This window comes from Gallinula chloropus (assembly GCF_964237585.1).
Source record: "Gallinula chloropus genome assembly, chromosome: 1".
Lineage (NCBI taxonomy): Eukaryota > Metazoa > Chordata > Aves > Gruiformes > Rallidae > Gallinula > Gallinula chloropus.
In genome coordinates, this window is record NC_140085.1 from 51,436,594 (window position 1) to 51,457,219 (window position 20,626).

Below are 20,626 nucleotides of genomic sequence, written 5' to 3' on the forward strand. Positions count from 1 at the left end.
TCCATAAAGTATTTTCTTCAACTCCTTATTTCTTGCCAGCTGGAAAAGAGATGCTTCTTCTTATAATCTTTTTTTTTCCTCTTTTGTTTGCTTACATAGATTAAAAAAAGCAAGACTGTCAGAGCTCAAAAGTATCTGTGGACCAAATCAGAACACTAACACATTTTTTTCACACATATTCACTAAAATTTAGGACATGGAAGGATATCTTAGCAATAAAAAAAATAATTATTAACTAGGAATAACAGATCACATACACCAGCAAAACCAGAAGCTTAACAAAAATGCTGAAGGCCATAAGCTCTCCCCGTTGACACATTATATCACTTTTCTGTTGCAGAAAGCTCTTCTAACACGAAGCAAAAAGATAATGGTGAATTATGAAATTGGCATCACTTCAAGCTTAGTGCTTCAACTGCAGAACAAAATATTTTGTTTGGCTTTCATCAAGTCCACTTAAAGTTTCACAAGAATAAGAACAATCAAGATGATACAGCTGTCCCTTCTCAGATTTATAAACCTCAGGGCACAGGCACCTGCGTGAATGTCCATCAGCTCTCTCAAAACTAAAAAACTCTGAAAAGGGGAACAGAAACTCCAGCACAGGCCACAATACCTTTTTTTAAAGAAGAAACTGATAGGAAAAATAGCTTCAACTTTTACCTTAAAATGGTCCTTCTTCCCCAAGTTTTAATTGTGGACCACTCTGGGCTTGAAAATACCTGCACACTACTGTTTTAACAAAAATATGTGGTATCTTATTATGAAAAAGCTAATTTGTAGCACCTGCTCTCCTGAAATATAAATTCCTTCACAGGACCTTTTTTCAGTCTCCTATCAGCCAGATTTCTGACTCCAGGCTTGAAACAGTCAGCTTCTGTTTTTAAGATGAGAAAATACCAGAACGATAAGAAACTGAAAAGTTAAACCATTTCAGACCTGTTCACATCAGCGTGAGAGATGCTTGTCTAAAATTGTATGACTTTATCTTTACAGGTCAGTTAAGCTGGCAAAAGCCATGACAAAAAGGAAATATTTTTTCTACTTGAGGCACTTCATCCAACAGCAGTGGTACCTTTACTCTTAGGGAAAAAAAAATAAATCAAGCAATAGGTCACCAAAAGCTTTGTTCTTTTCCTGACTAAATTTATCGTGAATTTGTTCCTGTGAGAGTCACAATCTCCTTAGCAGCCTATTTTTACATTCTGCTTCTCTTTTAGATCCACCTCCTCAATGCAGAGGTTGCTTTTCATGCCATTCTCACCAGTTCAATAACATCCTGTTCGTGATGAGTTTCCAATTCCTCACGGTTGGATGTTACACACACACAAGGTTGATTCAAATCCAGTGTGAAAATCTGTCTGGGAAAATACTAGATCAGTTTATTGCACGATGGGATGGACAGAGCAGAGTCTTCAATGATTCTTACAAACTAGTTTTCCTCTTTGCATCCTCAAGAGAAATCCAACTACACATGGACTTTGTGGTTTTTACTGTCTTCACTAGTGATAGCTAACTTTTAACCAGAAAATATGTAACAGATTTCTGAATTTTCAAGCATGGAAGCTCTAGATTTCTATTGTTGCCTGCATGTGTTTCTTATGGGTATTTTTCTGCACTTCAGAATCTCTTGCACTCCTGGGTACACTCAGTGATTATTTTTAGACTCCTGTAACATCTCTCTATATAATTTCCTACCTTTAACACCCACACTTTTTTATTCCAACTTTTGTTTTCTTAAATAGAGGAGTTATTCAGTAAAGCGTATACAAATCAGGGAAGTATTAAAATCCCACTAGATCTGTTCTCTTCCTTATTTTCATTTCACTTTCCTGCTTTGTGGTTTGATTATGCTTGGGGTTTTTTAAATGAATGTTTTAGATATACACACATTCCTCTGACCTCACTTTCTTACAGTAAAATACAAGTCTCAACAATTTCTTTTGTATCAGGAAAAGTAGAAATCCTCAAGCCAGAAGATTAGAACATGTGAGTGATCATCATGGACGCTGCCATGTTAAGGTCACAGCGTAGAAGAGTCTAATGAAAACACAAAAGAGGGCAAGGGGAAACCAGAGGCTAAATTCTCTGCTATGGAAAGCCAGGCAACAGCAAGTTGGGGTCATCAGCCCCTTCTTCTACAGCTTAGAAATGGGTATACCAAGAGAAGAGCTTCCACAGCAGCACTAAAGTTACAGTGAACACCAACTTCCAAAACACTTATCGTGACTGTTTACAAAACCACCAAAGGAAAGTCCACATAATCGGACAACCTCCAACCACAATCAATGCCTGTTTTCCCACTGTAACAGAAGAGCAGTCCAACAATGTCACAACCAAACATTATGGAGAAGAAAATAGTGCTTAGAGAGTTAATACAACCTGACAGATCCTTAAGGCACCAATTAATTACTGCATTAAAAAGCAATTACCAAATTCTATGTAAGGAAACCATCAATAGCTGCTTCCTTATACTTGAAAAATGTCCTTTCATAGGAGAGCGTTTGTCTTGCATATCTGACAACTAATGATTTAGTTATAGTCGATTATTAAAAATTGCTGGATATTGTAAATAGTTTACAAGCCAGACCTTTAACAACAGTGCCTTCATGTGTTTGTTATAGGCATTTTTATATTTTAAAGCTAAGATTCAACAATGTTTTATAGTTGTAATTCTGTCCTCCTACACATGCACAAGCAAATTAGGTCAATTCTAAACCATTTGCAAAACCTCCTACATAGAAAGGAGTTTGAAATTTTAAAACATACTAAGTTTAAAATAAACAAAGTCAACCTACCAGTATCATAAACCTTGTGAACTTTCAATTTTTTGTCCTAGCCTCATGAGGCATCCTATAGTAGTAAGGACCAAAATGTGACAATGACTGTCCTCGGCAAGAGGTTGCATACACATCGAGTTTAATGGCACTTTAACAACATTTATTATATAAGTTTCACTAATTAGCATCTAAACTTACTTCTAGATTTGGCATCATAACATCCTGTGGCAATGAGTTCCACTATGTAATTATGTGGTGCATGAAAAAAAATGTTTATTTTAAACCTACTGCTGGGTAAAAGCTAGGAGTCATCAAAACTCTCTTGTAAAAAAATGATGAATAATCATGCTCTCTGTAACATCAGTAACTTTATATTCCTTTTGCACTTCTGAGCTCATTTCTTTTCCAAGCTGCAGAGTCCTAACTGTAATGTTCAAATACAGGTGTCTCTCTCTCCCCACAGGGAGTAAGGATTTTTTTTTAGTAAGGATAACCTGGTTTATCCTTACTAAAAGAAAGGCCATCTGCAATTGTTTGGACTATTCCAGGTTGGTCCTGCATGTCATCATGACAATTCTGCAGAACTATAATGCAACTTTTTTGTATAGTAACAGTTTAGACAGCCACGCATGCAGTTTGGCAGTTCCCCCCTGCAAGCAGTGCTGTAAGATGTTGTAAGTTAACACACTTACCATATTATTAATTTGTTGCCTTGTGTTATCTTCCCGTAACTGTTCATGTTCACGGATCTGGGGGTCTTAATATCCTGAATGGTGTATGAGTACAAGCTGCTATTTTGCGGTTTAGCCCCCTTTCACAGACTTATTAAAGCAGCAAAGATCTCCACATAGATCCCTGTAAGAGTCTTCTCTTGGCTTTTGATAACTGATCTTTTATTATTATTATGGTTTTTTTTCTTACTTTAAAAAGTCATTAGCATGAGAGGGCTTCCTTCTTACTTTTGTGACCATCTGGTTACTCCAAGAAACTTTGGAGGCAGCTGTCATGGACTATGACAGTTAAGTCATATAGGTTATATAGTTTTAACATACCCATGATCTCACATCCAACTGATTTGCAAGCTATAAACTGTCTACAATATTAATGTTGTCCTTTATTATTTTTATATTCTCCATGTACATGACATTTTTTCGTATTTATGAACACACATCTTCTCATTTGGTTCTATGACAGCTTTTAATTAATTTTGGTAAGGACAGAAATAAAAACTTTCCGGGCTGTAGCTTCATACAGATTATGCTACATTTCCAAAATCAGTGATTATGTATTCAAATTACTCTGGACCTGGATGTGCCCTGATTAGTCCAGGAAATTTGTTATTATTCATTTTAAACAGCTCATTCTAAAAGTTCTTCCTCTAACACTTAAATTTGTAAAAGACCATCTGACACATCTTCAGCAACCCCCACTGCATGAAGCTCCATACACCCTCCATAATTAACATAAATGCAAAAAGAGTCTTCGTTAGATTTGCTGCTAAAGATTTATCTTCTGGTGGGGTTCACGCATCTTGATCCCTCCAAGGCCTGAAGACTAATAGGTATCTTGCTTCTGATGTACATGAAGAATGTATCAAAGTTCTTTCTGTGCCTGTCTCCTGGTTTTCATATGTAACTTACCAGCTTTGCATTCTCCTGTTTCCCACATTTGGTTACAATTCCTACTTTATAAAGTCTCTCTTTACCTGTTACAGATTTGCCTCCTTTCCAGTTTAACAACACTGAGCTAGGTTTCCCCCCACCTTGTGATAGATGGCAGATGTTGGAGGTAACATTAAATATAGTAGCTCTTGCTAACTCTAAAACCTTTCTCTTTTTAGCTCTTCCTTTTAGCTATTTCCTAAAAGCTTGCTCCCTTAGGTGTGGTTCTCATTGCGTAAGGTGTTACAGCAACATATTTTACGCATGCTCTTTAAACAATATGGAGATCACATTCATTACAGTTACTCTTGTAGAGCAGCTCCAGCAGTAATTTCATCTTAACTACACCTTGTGCACTGCACGTCTGTCAAGAGCCACTCTTGTCAGCTAACAGCTTATCGGAAAACCTGATATATTGTTCTTTACTTCTACATGTACTGAGTCTCCATACCCACAACAAAACCTTGTAATAACAATAAATGCTTCTTACCTCAGCATCTTACTTCCTTTAGCACTTCACAGTGATTTTTCATCTTGTTTACATGGTCAACAAGATGAAAACCCTCATCTGTTTTGATCTATCTGCACATACGTACAAACTGTAAGTGTACTTATCTAGACATACATAGCTTTGGCTGCAAACCTTAACGTATGAAAATACATCTCCCAGAGTACAGTTTGCATTCTCATCTTTATATAAAGTTTGCCCTTATATTAACATCCTCTTGTACCAATTTGAGACGCCAAATATGTCAATACCTGGATTTCAAGCAAGCATTTCAGCTCTCACACTCAATTCTTCACATTTCAGGTTCTGTCCAGAAGCCCATCAACAATTGCTACCGGTCTAATTGTCTTTTTCTTACAGTTTATAAAGAGAAGCAAGCAGTAGATACATACATGACGGTGTTAATCCCTGACAGTTGTTGAAACATCTGCAGACCACAACCCACAATTAAGGCTCTTCGAGTTGGAGGGTATGTTAGCATTCTGCAGATCACAGGTCCAGCTTAAAAAAAAAAACAAACAAACAACAACAAAGGAATACATAATAGTTCTTAAGTGATCACTATCAAAACAATTCGTACCCAGGCATAACAGGCTTTGCACCTTTAGTTTCAAACAAACTTGGATTATTTCAATTAGCTGAGAAAAACTTGATCATTTATTTCAGTTCTGCTTTTCTGCAATGTAATACAAAGATGATTTTTGGTAAGCCAAGGCAAAAAAAATTAAACAATTTTTGCACACAGTATACTACTGGTGGCAAATGTACAGCTCTCCTATATCATACTAACAGACTGCACATTCGCTGTAACTGAATGTCCTTGAAGTTATCACAAGATATCTTTGTTGCTTCCTTTCTAAAAGCTGTCACTGTTATTGAGGCATTATTTCAGCAATGCCATTGCTCACTGCTCAGATCTGGATCTTGTGGATAAAGCGTTCACCCTGACAGACCCTATTTCCACACACCAGTTACACATGTGGACACTTCGAAGTCACAGGGTAGGTCTATTCTGCTCAACTCTAAGGTAAGGAGGGGGAGTATAAATTAATTGTTTTTTTTTAACATAATTTTGGTAGCAATGGTATGAGGTTGCATTCAAAAAGCAGAAAACAGTTTCCCAATGAAGAGAAGAACCAAACATTTCTGGTAAAGGGAGAAAGTTTTCTTCTCTGTTAATTTTAAATTTTCAAAGTATTCTATAAACAAACAAAAATACAGAGAGCTGTATGATATCAGGAAAAAGTTTAAAATACTTGAATAAATTACTTGAATTTCTTTCTGCCCAGAGTGGTGTTTAGGGCAAAAACCAGCCTGGTAAAAAATTCTGTGTTTTATACATATTAAGACATCTGGTATACCCACTCAGGGCACATAATATAGATCAGAAAATGTGTTAGTCAAACTAGTTGCCATCAAAAAACCATCCCAAACCAAGAAGGCAAAGAGGATCTACATTCTTACACTTCCAAAGTTCTGAACATACAGACAAATAAATGTATTGATGCACTATAAAAACCTGTATGGGTCTATTAGTGAAGTTTGATTCACACATGAAGAGTTTCAACCTCAGAAAGCTGACTATCTGTGGACAGTTTCAAGAACTGAACTCAAGAAGGGGGTTTAGATTACATTTTATTCATAAAAAGATAACCAGACCTGCCCACGAAAAACATTTTCATTGAAAAATTATGGTATTTCTAATTCACATCTGAATTGTATCATCACTTAAATTAGTTGTATTATTAATGCAGGATGCGGTCTGGTAAATTTTCCAGCTGGATTCCAAGTAGCATTACTATTCAGACAGCATATAGTCCCCCCTGTCCTGCCATAAAGTCACATTACTAGGTTCAAAATGTCTGTGAGTAAAATAAAGCAAGACATGAGACATCATTGGGTAGGCAAGTATATGAAAGTGCTCAGCAGCCACAGCAACATTTCTACGGTAGAAAAACAACAGAACTAGCTCTTGTTGCTTGCTAGGAGCAGTCCAGAGCTCAGACATACTCTTGGATTTCTCCATGACTCTAAGCCTCCCAAAAAAAGAATTACTAACAAATGCAACTATGAACCTTAATCCACAAACCACAGCCCTCAGGCTTTCATATTCAGCACCACACTTGAGTATGGACATTTTGGGCTTAAAAATCTTTCTCTGACAAATGATTCTGCAGCATCTGTTGTGACCCCAGGATGCTGAATGCACATGAGAGACCTTCAGTTCTTCATACATTTCCTACAAAGCCTTTAATGGAGTTCAAAATCCATCTTTATCGTCAAAGGATGGCACGGCCAACCTAAATCTTGAGGTCCACCATCAATGACTATGCTCATCGAATAAGCTGGAACTCTACAGCAGGGGCTGTTAGGAAAGGGATGGGAAATGTCCTAAGGAACTGATGCAAGATTTTTAACGATTCCTGATCCACTCAGCTATTTGATGAAAGTTATATAAAACTCCATTCACAATACAGCATTGTACAAAGCAATTGGAAAGAAGGCATTAAAATGAATAGCTAGAAATTAAAGCAGCTGTTCTCAGACAAAGGCTTGTAACTCAGAGAGAGCCACGAACTCTCAAAAAACTCCATCACACAAATCAGAAATTTTAAGGGCATGCAGTAAAGTTTAGACCTTTAATGTAGAACTTCAGACTTTACACCTTTAGAGCATCCAGTCAGCTAAAATAGGTAAATACTTGGAATTTTTCAGACTTCTAATTAATTGTATCAGACAAATGATGCTAAAAATCACCATACAGGTTCAAGTCAGAGACTTAGAAGGCTCACTCCAAATCTGCACCATGGCAACCGCACATATCAATAGGCATACACAAAATTAAAGGATTTTCTTTCATAAAATTCGCAGCCTTCAGGTTTACAAACCAATAGACGGAATGAAAGAAATAAAAGAAATCGTTAATCTCTATATTAAAAGAGCTTTACAAACTGCACTAAAAAACCCAAAGGACTTTGGCTGGGAGGTAGCTGTTTTTATAACAGAAAATTAGTATGAAACTTTTATTAAAATTGCCTAGCCCCAAAAACTATTCTATTTTTCATTTTCCTACCACAATCGTGCCATCCATCTTCTCTTAAGTTCCTATATTAAAGCCAAAGGAGGGAAGGTTTAGATTAGATATTAGGGGGGGAGTTTTTTACAGAGAAAGCGGTGAGGTGCTGGAACAGGCTGTCCAGAGAGGTGGTGGATGCCCCATCCCTGGAGGTGTTAAAGGCCAGGTTGGATGGGGCCCTGGGCAACCTTGTGTAGATCCAGGCCTGGAGGTTGGTGGCCCTGCCTGTGGCAGGGGGGTTGGAACTTTGTCATCCTTGGGGTCCCTTCACACCCAGACCATTTTATGATTCTATGAATAAAGCCTTCTTAATAATAAACACCTCTAGGCAAAACATGGTTGTTAACAACAGGGAAGGGGTCTTAAATTAAAAAAATTAAAAACAAACTAAGTCTTCAGAATTAAATACATTTTTCTTCTGAAAATAAGTCTTCTGAAAACGGAAATGGTACTTCAGGAGTTTCTGATCAACATTAAATCTGCTGTTCATTATTACAATAGATTAAAATAGCACCTAATGAAATCATTAAGACTTAAAAAAACAGAGCAGTATAATTGCTCACAGAACTAGAGGGAAAGAGATGATGCAAAAGATACCGACCAAAATATTAAACATTTGGCTATTTTTACAACAGAAAAAAATAGATATTTGTCTTCAAAAGTCAGCTTTTTCTTTGCTTATGATACTCTTGCCTCAATTGCTGTTGTTTTCAGTTAGGAGGTTTAGAAACAATCCTGCATTTGAACCACTCATTTGAACTTGAGAAACCACCAATATGTTTATTTTCTTTCTTCTAATTTATTCATAAAGACGAAGGCAAAAGGATGAGACCTCGTAATATCATTATTAATTTAATGAGATTAGTCTTGGTTGGACATTTTGTTTCAGATAATTACTTATGTGAAGTAAATTTCCTTAATGCTTAGGTTTACAAAGGCTCAAAATATGCTACAGTAAAAGGCAGCTGAAGCTTGCTCTGGTGAGAGTGCAAAATGGCAGCAAGACCTAAAGAGCAATGGAAAAATAAGGATACTGCTGTTGCAGAAGGTGACATTATATGAAGTGGTGGTACACAAAGTGGATTGATGTCATCTTAACTGGCTTTTTCTTAGCCTGCTCTAAACCATCCACGTAACTAGATGTTCATTGCTACAAGCAAAAGGCAAAAATAGGATTCGGAAGTTTGGCTTCACACCCAAAAAACCTCATCTTATTATCTTACACTGAGCTAAGGAGGGGGGAGAAGCCACTCATCACATCATTACTTCTATAAAGTGAGTGATGCTTTCCAAATGTACGTTTTACGAATGGTAATCTGAAGCTTAATGCCATCTGCCTGTATTTGAGCTGTTAGTCTTGTTATTAGGCATAACCCACAAGTAAGTTGTGGTTAGAAATCGTGAATCACCTGGTAAAGCACTTCGATTTTCCTCTGTAGGTAAAATGGATTATATGGAGATCACAGGAGTTTGGGTGTGATCCACTGCTTACTAAAAGATACAGGTACTTTTTGAAAATAAAAAAACAAACCCTAGCTCTGCAAGGAGTTTAAATAACAAAAACTGAAAAGCAGAAGAATGGATATCATATCTCAGCATCACTTTCTGAAAATGTATTGTATACAGTTCCAGGGGAAAAAAAAAAACCCAAATACTGTAGATAGACATAAAGCCAACATAAAGATCCCCCATCAAATGCAAGCAGACATCTAGTCCCTGGAAATTTTGTGATCCCACATCCCTCAAATTGTTAGCACAATACTTGGCAAAATTTCACAGCCAGTAAACTATGGTCTGAGACCGGGCTCTGCAGGGTCAAACGTTCTTTTGCCAGCTAATCTAGGTAACAGCTTGTAGCAACAGCTTAAACCTACGTAGGACTCATACCAGCATTTTGTGCTCTTGCTGTAGAGGACTGTTTCCAAAAGGGCAGGCTTAGCCAAGCAACAAGACAGTCACTCATCAGTCTAGCATCAATTAAGCTCAACCTTCAGATTAGTTTCTCAGACCCACACTTGTCCTAATGCTAGTCAATACCCTCTCTTCCACCCAGGTGAATCTTCAAGGAACAGCTAGAAATGGGACAAGAGAAACTGTCTGTGGTCTGGATAACAGAACACAGACATGGGAACCATTTCTCTGTTTTGCCTTTCCTTACAAAATGACAGCTTCCAGCCCAGCTTTTTCTGCATCATCTGCAGAACGTTCCTCCACCTAAGAGTCCTTCTCTAAAGCACTTAGAGCTAGCTATTATTCTCTGCCTATGAATGATATATTAAAGCAAACACTGAATCACAGACCGGTAGTGGTTGGAAAGGACTTCTTGAGATCATCTAGTCCAACCCCCCTGCTAAAGCAGGAACACCTAGAGCAGGCTGCTCAGGACCACATCCAGAAGAATCTGAAATATGTCCACAGAAGAAGACTCCACAATCTCTCTGGGCAGCCTCTACCTGTGCTCTGCCATCCTCACAGTAAAGAAGGTTGTCCTCATGTTGACATGGATCTTCCCATGTTCCAGTTTGTGCCCACTGCCCCTCGTCCTGTTTCTGGGCACCACTGAGAAGAGTCTGGCCCCTTCTTCTTGACAACTGCTCTTTAGGTATTTATAAGCATTGATGAGATTCCTTCTCAATCTTCTCTTTTCCAGGGTAAACAGACCCAGCTCTCTGAGCCTTTCCTCTTATGAGAGATGGTCCAGTTCCTTAATCCTCCTTTTCGCCCTGCCCAGAACTCTCTCTAGTAGCACCCTGTCTTTCTTTAACTAGGGAATCCAAAACCAGACACAGTACTCCAGATGTGACCTCACCTCTTTCCCTCTCTGACCTTATTACAGTACTTCTTTCTGAAAGTATCAAGTTTGGGTTTTTTCCTTTCTGTAAAATTTACAAGAAAACAGAAGTAGCTTTAACATCAAAACTATATTATTTATCCCAAGCAGATACAAACCAATTTTACCCAAGTACCAAGATGTTTCCCACCGCATCACAACGTTTCCAGTAACACGGGAAGAACAATTCCCAGTACTCCCACCACGGAGGAAGCTTCCTACCTGGTATAGTTCGATAATGCTTTCAGACAGCTCAAAAGGTTACTTGCTCAAGTCTTTATTTATTTTCCTTTTTTTATTATTTTAAACAGCATCATCCATCAGTCAAGAATGGTAAAAGAATGTCAGCTGGCTTGATAAGTAAATTTTTCAGTTTTCCACACCAAACACATGTAAAGGTATAGCAGCCAGCCTGCTCTAAAAGCAAATAAAAGCTAACTAGACATAACCACTTCAATTCTAGAGAATTAAGTAGTGCAAAGAGTTCTTCCACACCTAGATGAACTAAAAGGGTTTTTTTTTGTTTGCTTGGGAAATCTAGATTTCAAATAAATGGTCCCTCCAAATGATCTTTTTAATCCACACACAGAGAACAAAATAGACTACTATTTTTTCCCCCCCCAGCAAGTTGACTTGGTCTTTAGGGAATCCTGAAAACAAAGCAATTTTCTTTTATCTGCAAAAGGGAAAAAAAAAAAAACATCTTTCCCTTGATACCACATTCTTTGATATAAAGTTTTGGTGATGGAAAATCTATCTGACTGAGTACTTCCACAAAGGTGGCAGCAGTTAAGAATACCTCCGAATAGGAGAAGAAACAGTGGCAAGTAGGGAAGAAAAAAAAAGGGGTGCATTTTGGCACTGTATGATATGTTCTTTACAGAAAACAGAAACTACTGCAATGAAGTCCTTTAAAACCAGAGAAACCATCACAAAACACTGTTGCAGTTTAACCCAGCAGGCAGCTAAACACCGCACAGCCATTTGCTCAGCCCCATCCCTGAAGTGGGATGGGCAAGAGAATCAGAAATGTAAAACTTACAGTGAGAGATGAAGAGAGTTTAGTAGGACAGAAAAGGAAGGGAAAGTAACAACAATAACAATAAGAAATAATACCACCAACACAACTGATGCACAAATTGCTCACCACCCGCTGACCAATGTCCAGTCAGTTCCCAAACAGCAGCTGTCATCCCTCCCAAGCTCTCCATAGCCATCTCCCCCTCAATCTGGGGTTTTTTGTGTTCAGCATGATATCATATTGTATGGAATATCCCTTTGGCCAGCTTGGATTACCTGCCCTGGCTGTGTCCCCTCCCAGCTTTTTGGGCACCCCTAACTTCTCATTAGCAGGGCAATATGAGAAGCTAAAAAGTCTTTGACTGCTTGGCAGCAAGTAAAACATCAGTGTGTTATCAGCATTATTCTCATGTTAAATCCCAAACATGGCACTACACCAGCTGCTAGGAAGAAAATTAACTCTACCCCAGCCAAAATCAGGACAAACAAACAGAGAACACTGGCCATTTACATGAGGCCAGCCGGAGCAGGAGAGAAGCAGCGACAATGACAGACGAGTCTCTGTGCAGGTGGAAGAGAGACTCCCATGTGATACTGTCAGACTTGAGGAATGGGGAATGAGGGAGGGGGAAGTTTACCTGTTTCTCTGATAAGAGAACCGGGGTAGTGACAGAAAAGCAATGATCACATTCTGCTTTCCTCCTAGCTCAGGCAAGCTCCTTAGAAATAAAGCAAAAGGTATTAAGGTGGACTCGTGCATACCTGCAGCCTGCAATGTGGTTTTAGCTAACAAATATTTCTTTCCATGGGCTACTCTAGAACTGTTTTACACAGGAAACCATAATTTGACCCTCACAGTGCTGGAGAAAGCAGATGAGGAAAGATAAGATGATGTAGCCAGCCTTACACAGGCACAACCAAAATAAGCCAACTGTTTAACAGCCTGAAGAGCTTCCCACTCCACTCCCTCATCAAGTAATGAAGTGCAGTGCAGAGCATTTAGCAATCTGGAATTAGAAAAGCTTTTCTTTTTTTTCCTTCCCTTTTGTTTTGAGTGGAGGAAAGATACTTAAAAGAAAATTGCAGTCAGGGCAGTTTCAAAAGTGCTTCTTTTTTTTCCCCCCTTTTTCTTTTTTTGGCGTTGTTGCTGTTGTTTTTCAATTAAAAGAGCTGATGACTCAGAGTTCCCTCCAACCCAGTCAGTAACCTACTCTCAAGCTGATCTTCCCAACTGTTACTGTATTAAGACCTGTATAGATGATACATTTTACTTCCTGGGCATCGCACTTCAAGCTTTACATTTTTTGAAACTCTTTCAACCAAAAATCTTATTTTTTCCCCTTCTCAAATATTATATTTTCAAATGAAATATCCCTCTTCCTGCTCTAAGCCAGTAATTTAGCAGTGAAAAGAGATTTCTGCTCCTTGCCCTCCAAAAGAATGAGACATAGGGATGCATTCCCATGACAAAAGGGGTGAAAAGAGAAATTTAATAGAACTGAGAAAAGAGCCCGGAGGTCAATGAAAGCTGCCATGGGAACCCATGGATATGATCTGTTGCATGTTCACTCTTTTATTAACTATATTAAATTTAGTTTAGACCACCTCCTTCAAAAAGTTTTCAAAAAAACAACTTATCCAGGGGGTCTGAAAAAATCTTTTCACTTTTTAAAACTGAGATGCCGTTATCATAAGAGCTTCATTAAAAATAAAGTAAAACAGTTAAATTAGAGATAAGGTCCATGTTTAAACAGATTTTTAAAACCTATTTTGAAATCAATATCATTTTAGCACAGCTCAGCTGGGTTCCAAAATTACCAGAGAGGAGAAAAATCAAAAAGTCACTGCAGGTTAAAGTCAAAGTGCTTTAACTGTGGCTTCCTAACAACAAGACAGCACCATCAATGGATGTATAGATGACAGACAGCACAGCAAATCAGTTTGAAGCTAAAAATAATAAGTTTTAAGAAACTGCTTCAGCTTTTTTTTTTTTTTTTCCAACTGAAGCATTTGACCTTGAGCCCAAATTTGAATTCCACTGAAGGCAGAAGGACAGATACACACTTAAAATATTTCACTGAACTGCGGCCTAGGATCATCATACCTTATCTAAAAGTACTAGCTAATTTACCACATTTCAGTATGAACCCCCTATCAGAAACAAAGGTCTCTAAGACAATCCTTACCACTCATCATCAGCATGTTTTTCAGCAGAGAAGGCCAAACACATCCTGGGAGGAAGAGCAGAACCACTGCCATAAGTTCTTCCCCACTACCCAGCATTTGCAAGACCAGAGCTCAAGCATCCCAATACACTGCTGCACGAGTCAGGAGGAGAATCACCAGCATGGATGGGGCTGGAGTACATGACATACAAGAAGATGCTGAAACAACTGGGATTGTTCAGTTTTAAAAGAGAAGGTAAAAGGAAAAGCCTCTGCTGTTTACAGTTACCTACTGGAAGGCCAAAGAGAAGACAGACCCAGGTACATCAGCTGTGTGCAGGGGGTAGGACAAAAGGCAACAGAAAGCAGAATCCAGAAGATTTGGACCACATGTGAAGTCTCTATTTTGTACCATGGAAGTCATCAAGCAGTGAAAGAGATACACAGACATGGCCAAAATTTTACTGAAAAAGCTCCTGATCAACCTGTTCTGTCTTGCCCTGTTTTGATTAGGGATCAGATCTGACAACCTTCAGAGGTCATCTACATGATTCTTACAAGAAACCTACATCATTCTAAGATTTGTGCTGTTACTGGTTAGTATAACCAGTAATAATGAAAAAATAAGTCTGGTATTTCACAGTAGTCACAAACAAATCAATCAAACTGAATAGTAGGAATTAAACTACAATAGTGCACTTCATTCTACTACTAAAACCTTACTGGCTTTCCAATATGTATTAAAAGTATTATTTTCACAGTTACCTTAAGCAACAGTGACTGAAAAGAATCCTTACATATAGATCCTGTAAAACTCAACCATCTCTGAATTGTCAACAGCAGTTCCATTCCTTTTTGCAGTTTCAGTCCTAGGCTTCATTAATCAAGAACCTCTCAGTCACACTACACTGACAGTCTTTACCCTGAATTTATAATCTCTGCAGAAAATACAAATCAATATTGAAATCAGCAAGTGTAAAATACTCAATTGACAACACCCATAGCTGGTATGAAATAAGACATAGTAATAAAGGAGACCTTATTTCGCCTTTCATTATCCAAAGGGGGCTTATAAGACAGAAGGGGACAGGCTTTTTACCAGGGTTTGTAGTGACAGGAGAAGTAATGGTTTTAAACTAAAAGAGAATAGATTAGATTAGATATAAAGAAGAAATTCTTCACCGTTAGGGTGGTGATGTCCTGGTCCAAGTTGCCCAGAGAAGCTGTGGCTGCCCCCTCCCTGGCAGTGTTCAAGGCCAGGTTGGATGGGGCTTTGGGCAGCCTAGTCAAGTGGAGGGTGTGGGCAGGAGTCTCAAACTAGATCATCTTCAAGGTCCCTTCCAACACAAACCAGCCTCTGTTTAAGAGCTCTACACAGCTCTCTTCCCCTTTGCTTTCTCACAGTCATCTCAAGGAAATGAAAATAGGGGAAAGATTGAGAAAAAGGCAAGAAGAATAATCAAATTAATGGAACAGTTCCAACATACAGCAGTAGTAATACTACTTTTACTAGGCCCCTGGGTACTGTAATGTGTATACAATATACTGATGTCTGGATTCACAAGCTAATATTAACAGCCTGTTTAGTGTGATTCTACCTTCGTCAGCATAACAGGCCTCTGCTTTAACTACAGATGAAAGCAACAGATCAAGTATACTACCCCCCCTTCAAGCTGGAGAGGAAAAAAAAAATTAGGAGTCAGGAATACAACAAAAGTTTCATAAAATCACGAGTAGCATAATGAAGGTGAGCAGAGAACGTGGCTGTCTCAAGGTAAGACAGCAAGAGGTCTGTATAAAATGTCAGATGCAAACCCCAAAGGATAGTTATGATCCATCATGCTTTGCCACCATCAAGACAGAACTGCAGTGAGACAGACTTTGTCTGACACAGCATGGCTGTTTTTACCAAAGTGTGAAAAAACCACAGAGCAGTGGACATATGGTTCTTGTCTGTGGTCCGAAAGACAGGGGCAAAAGGCCAAATCTCTGCAACTGCCGACTGTATCTTGCTGGAGAGGTGTCATCGCTTAACCACAACTGGTAAGCTCAGCACCACACAGCTGCTCGCTCATTCCTCCCCACCCTCAGTGGGATAAGGAGGAGAATTGAAAAAAAAAAAGTAGAATTTATGGGTTGAGATAGAGACAGTTTAGTAGGAGAGCAGAGGAAGAGAAAAAAACCCACAACAGTAATAATAATAAAATGACATACAAAACAAGTGCAATTGCTCACCACCTGTTGATCAATGCCCAGCCCATTCCCAAGCTGCAATTACACCCCAGCCAGCTTCCCCCAAGTTCAAATACGGAGCATGACATCATATGGTATGGCATATTACTTTGGCCAGTTTGGTCACCTGCCCTGGCTGCATCCCACCCCAGCTTCTTGTGCACCTCAGCCTCCACTGGTGGGGCAGTATGAGAATCTGAAAAGTCCTTGACTTGGTAAACATTCCTTGGCAACAACTAAAACCATAGATGTGTTACCAACATCATTCTCACCCCAAATCCAAAACAAAGCACTACACCAGCTGCTAGGAAAAAAAGTTAACTCCATCCTCACCAAAAATCAGGACTAGCAGATATTCCAGATCAACCACCTGCCTAAGTAATACCACTGTCTGAACTAGTAATAATTTACAATATAAAACCATGGAGAACAGATAATGATATCTCAGGCTGTGATCCTAAGAAGTGTTTTTATCACAAAAACTAAAGATTATGAAAAGCTGATGTTTATAACGGTTTTCAAATCTCCCCATTTCTGAAGAATTCACATACGGTCTATATGAATTTTTATGTTTCACCCATTCTGGAGTTGCAGGCAGAACAAAGTACTTCACAGTAAAGTACGATTCTTCACAGTTTTGCATTGGATATAATCATTAGCATCAATGAAAAACCAGCATGGAAGCTGTTTACTTCTGTTTGCATGAAGAAGAAAGCCTATGGAGAATCAGATTAGTAACCTCTTTCTGATTTATTTTATAATGCTGTCAGAGTTAGCAACAAAACTCCTGCAGCAAGACTCTCAGACTGTTTTTAATGTACTTTCACCACAAAGTAATGTCTAGGTGGTTTCCAGGAATTAGAGAGAGAAAAACTGCTGCATAAATTTCAGAGATTTCCTCAAGAGTAATTCCTGCTAGTGACAGCAAGACTGACAGTAAGTAGCTGGATCTATGCATAATTGTTCTTACAGCTGAAATATTTTTTTGCCTGTTGATTAACAGGACAACATACTGTGAGGCTTGCTTTCATTAAATCATTGCTTTAAAAGGCATTTTCAAGCCTGACACACAGATGTCCTTTATCATTAGCTGTGACTAACCTGGTGAACAAAGGCTCCTACATAAATCAAAATATATATAAAAACCCAAAAAACCCAACAAAAAACCTCTATAATACTGCACAAAAATAGCAGGGAAAAGACATCTTCCCACATCACACTGCATGTTTTAGGGAAAATAGAAATAATACTCCATAATGGCCAGTTCAAAGTCTCATATGTACTATGGAATACATCTAATCTGCAAGCTGCTTGCCTTACACCAAGTTGAAAAACTTCTGATCATTTTCAGCATAATGAAGGCAGAATGGCATTGCCTGAATGCCATGTTTATTAGCAGTCTCTTTATGAATATAAAATATTTTTTAAAGTGATTTTTACAAAGCTGTTGAAAATCCAGTAAAATGCAAGACAATGCTTGATCTCTTTTCACCCTCAAGACAGAAGCATGCAGGGACAAGGACCTTTTCACTGCTGGTGTGCAACCTCACAGATCTAGCAGTTAGAAAGGGAGAGCATAAATTATTTACAGACCTGAGGCCCATTTTTCAAAAAGATAGAAGAATTCTATGATATTTCCTCATTAATTTTGGTAGGTAGATTTTTACGGTGATTTTATACCCTCATCAAGTTAACTCATCATCTAAAAGAAAAGACAACATCCAAGTGGTAGACGTCATTCAGAACACACTAACCTGTGTCTATATCCATAAAAACGGGTACTTACGATGCATCCCAACCTCTTCTTGTGCTCCCCCCTACTGAACTCCATCTGCTTTAAAATTTTAAACAGAAAATGTTAAGCTTTGGATAGACATCTTGTTTCTCACCTTACTTATGAAGCAGCTTACAACTGGTCCTTAATTGGAGAAGGCGGGCCCAGTAACACAAGGAAAATGGAACCATTAAGAGTGGAGCCAAGCCACTCTGAAGCCACACTCCACCACATTACACCACATTCAAATCAAAGCATTTATGCGACCAGCCATTTCTCAGACATCTGCAGTGATCTGAGCTCTTTCAATGTCAACAGACAGACCTTTCTTTGGCAAGAGATACTAACAATAACGTCAAAATACCACTTCTAAGTATGTTGCAAGAGGATTATTCTCTCAGGATGAGAAGGGAGCATCAGGATGTCTTCAGTGTTAAGAGTAAAAGCAAACAAGTTTTAAGGTGGTAGTGAGAAGCATGGCAAGCTTTGACCTGCAAGCCAGTAAGAAAGAACAAATGCGAGGATGACAGGAAAACTGGAATATTTCATAAAAACCTACAAATTTTGATATAAGTATCAAGGAGCCACACTGTTACATACTTCTTAGAAGGCATACAAAGATCAACTGATCTCCAAATACACGCTGGGCAAGGACAGGTCAGAGTTTGTACTTTAAAAAAATCCCACTTTCAAGGAATAATGCACACATTTGCTTCACTCACAAAGGTGATCTGCTGTCTGCACAGACTATGATAAGTCATCATGTGAAAAGAAACATGTTTTACCACAGAATATCTAATTTTTTCCAGAGAGAACCACAGCGCTAAGAAAGCCCCTCCACACCAAAAGATGCAGGGCACGTTTCAGTTAACATTCACAGCACAAACTTTCATGGGCACATTTCTGTCTGCCAGGACAGGACTGGGTGCAATTTCAGACAGACACCAGTGTGCTGGCAGAAGGCCCTTGTGGAGACATGCTAGAAAAAGCCAGCGAGGTTTGGGAGTAGGGGTTGTTCGAACTCATTTTCTCTGGCAAGAGTTAATTTCTCCCCCATTATTCTAGTACAAAGAGAGCACTGCCTAACAGCAGAACCCATTTTCCAAGTTCGTTTTCAGGGTTGTACTTCCCACAGAAGCAGGTATGGCTTTCCCTCGCCCCTTCCCACCACTGTCACCTACTAGGTACTGCAGGGCTTAGTGTAGAGATGCTGCTGATGCATGGCTGAGGGAGGCTGTCCCATTGAGTCATGGGATTCAGGAAGGACCCCCTTGCTTTCTAAACTCCTCCTCAGAGAGAAACCTAGGGGTGGCTAGGTCCAGTCTTAGTCCCAGACTTTGTCAATGGTTTACATCTAAATGATTATACGTACAACCATATATCAATTGTTTGTCAGAGCCCCCAAAGGGCTTTCACTGAGACCTTTCACAAAGTTGAAATAGACAGAAAGTTCACTGAAGTGACAGACACAAGATAGTCAGAATTGCCACTGATAAATACACTCACTGCAGTAGTACTAATACATGATTATGATGCTAGCAAAATACTATCCTGGGCACTTTCACCAAAATGGTGAGGTTACAGTGCTCACCAAGAAGTCGTCTGTGTTTTGGGCGGAGAAGGAGCACAACCCATTGCCTGCCCCTTCAGGGTCTTGACTTCTCTCCCGCCCAGGGGTAACTTCCTCAATAACCTTTATACCACAGCCTCAACTGCTACCCTTCCTGGGGTGATGTTTAACATGATTTGGGTGGACAGCTGAGTATTAAATATGTTTAGCATCATACGCCTCTTTTTATCATACTTAGGAATGTCAACTTTAAATATTAATTTCAAGGATAATGAGGCAAAAGGTCTCACTCCAGGCATTGCAGCCTTCAAGATTCTGTGTAGAAACCATGTACCCGTTAATTCCACATTCTCAAGCCATCCTGCCACCCTAAGACCCTCTCCTTTGGCTGCATCTCATACCAACCTTACAGATATCTATCCACAATATTTGTGTAAGAGGTAAGTGGACATCGGTGTTTTTAAGCTCTGTGCAACTGTGACACTGGCAGGCAACCAGTCTGCTGCTGCAGAGCCCCCAGGCCACATCAAGCACTGGGTACTAGTAAAGGGCACAGCTGCTTCTCTACCAGAACATCACCTAGGACAGAAACCAACTTGCAAGGGACTGACTGTAACCCCCATCTCCCCATCTCTGCCCCCCTGTGCTGCGATCTGGGGGGAAGGGGGGAGTGAAATCATGACTAGAGTGAAGTCTGCTAAGATGGGAGCGGTGGGGGAGGTTAGAGGTGTTTTAAGATCTGGAAAACAGCTCATGAAGAAGTAACTGAGAACCCCATTTTTAGTGTAGTGTAGTAAAATAGGTAGTTTCTCTCTTCTTCACTTTGTGTTGAGTCTGTTTTGCCCACATCGTTGATGACAGAGTGATCTCTCCCTGTCCTTATTTTGTTTCCTGAGCCTGTTAATATATATTTTCTCTCCTGTCCTACTAAGAAGGGGAGTAATAGACTGACTTTGGTGGCCTAAACCACCACAGTCCCAGTGCCTCAAACACCAACAGGTCTGAGGCTT

General features: G+C 39.2%; 1 protein-coding gene across 1 annotated transcript in view; it reads right to left on the minus strand.

Annotated features, from left to right (window-relative positions):
• The window catches only part of SLC2A13 (solute carrier family 2 member 13), a gene marked incomplete at both ends in the record, with an annotated part of 160,538 nt that overhangs the window by 81,430 nt on the left and 58,482 nt on the right, over positions 1-20,626 (minus strand). The window contains one exon of the mRNA XM_084267050.1: positions 5,342-5,450. Coding sequence (XP_084123176.1) covers positions 5,342-5,450 — 109 coding nt within the window. The remainder of the gene's footprint in view (positions 1-5,341; positions 5,451-20,626) is intronic.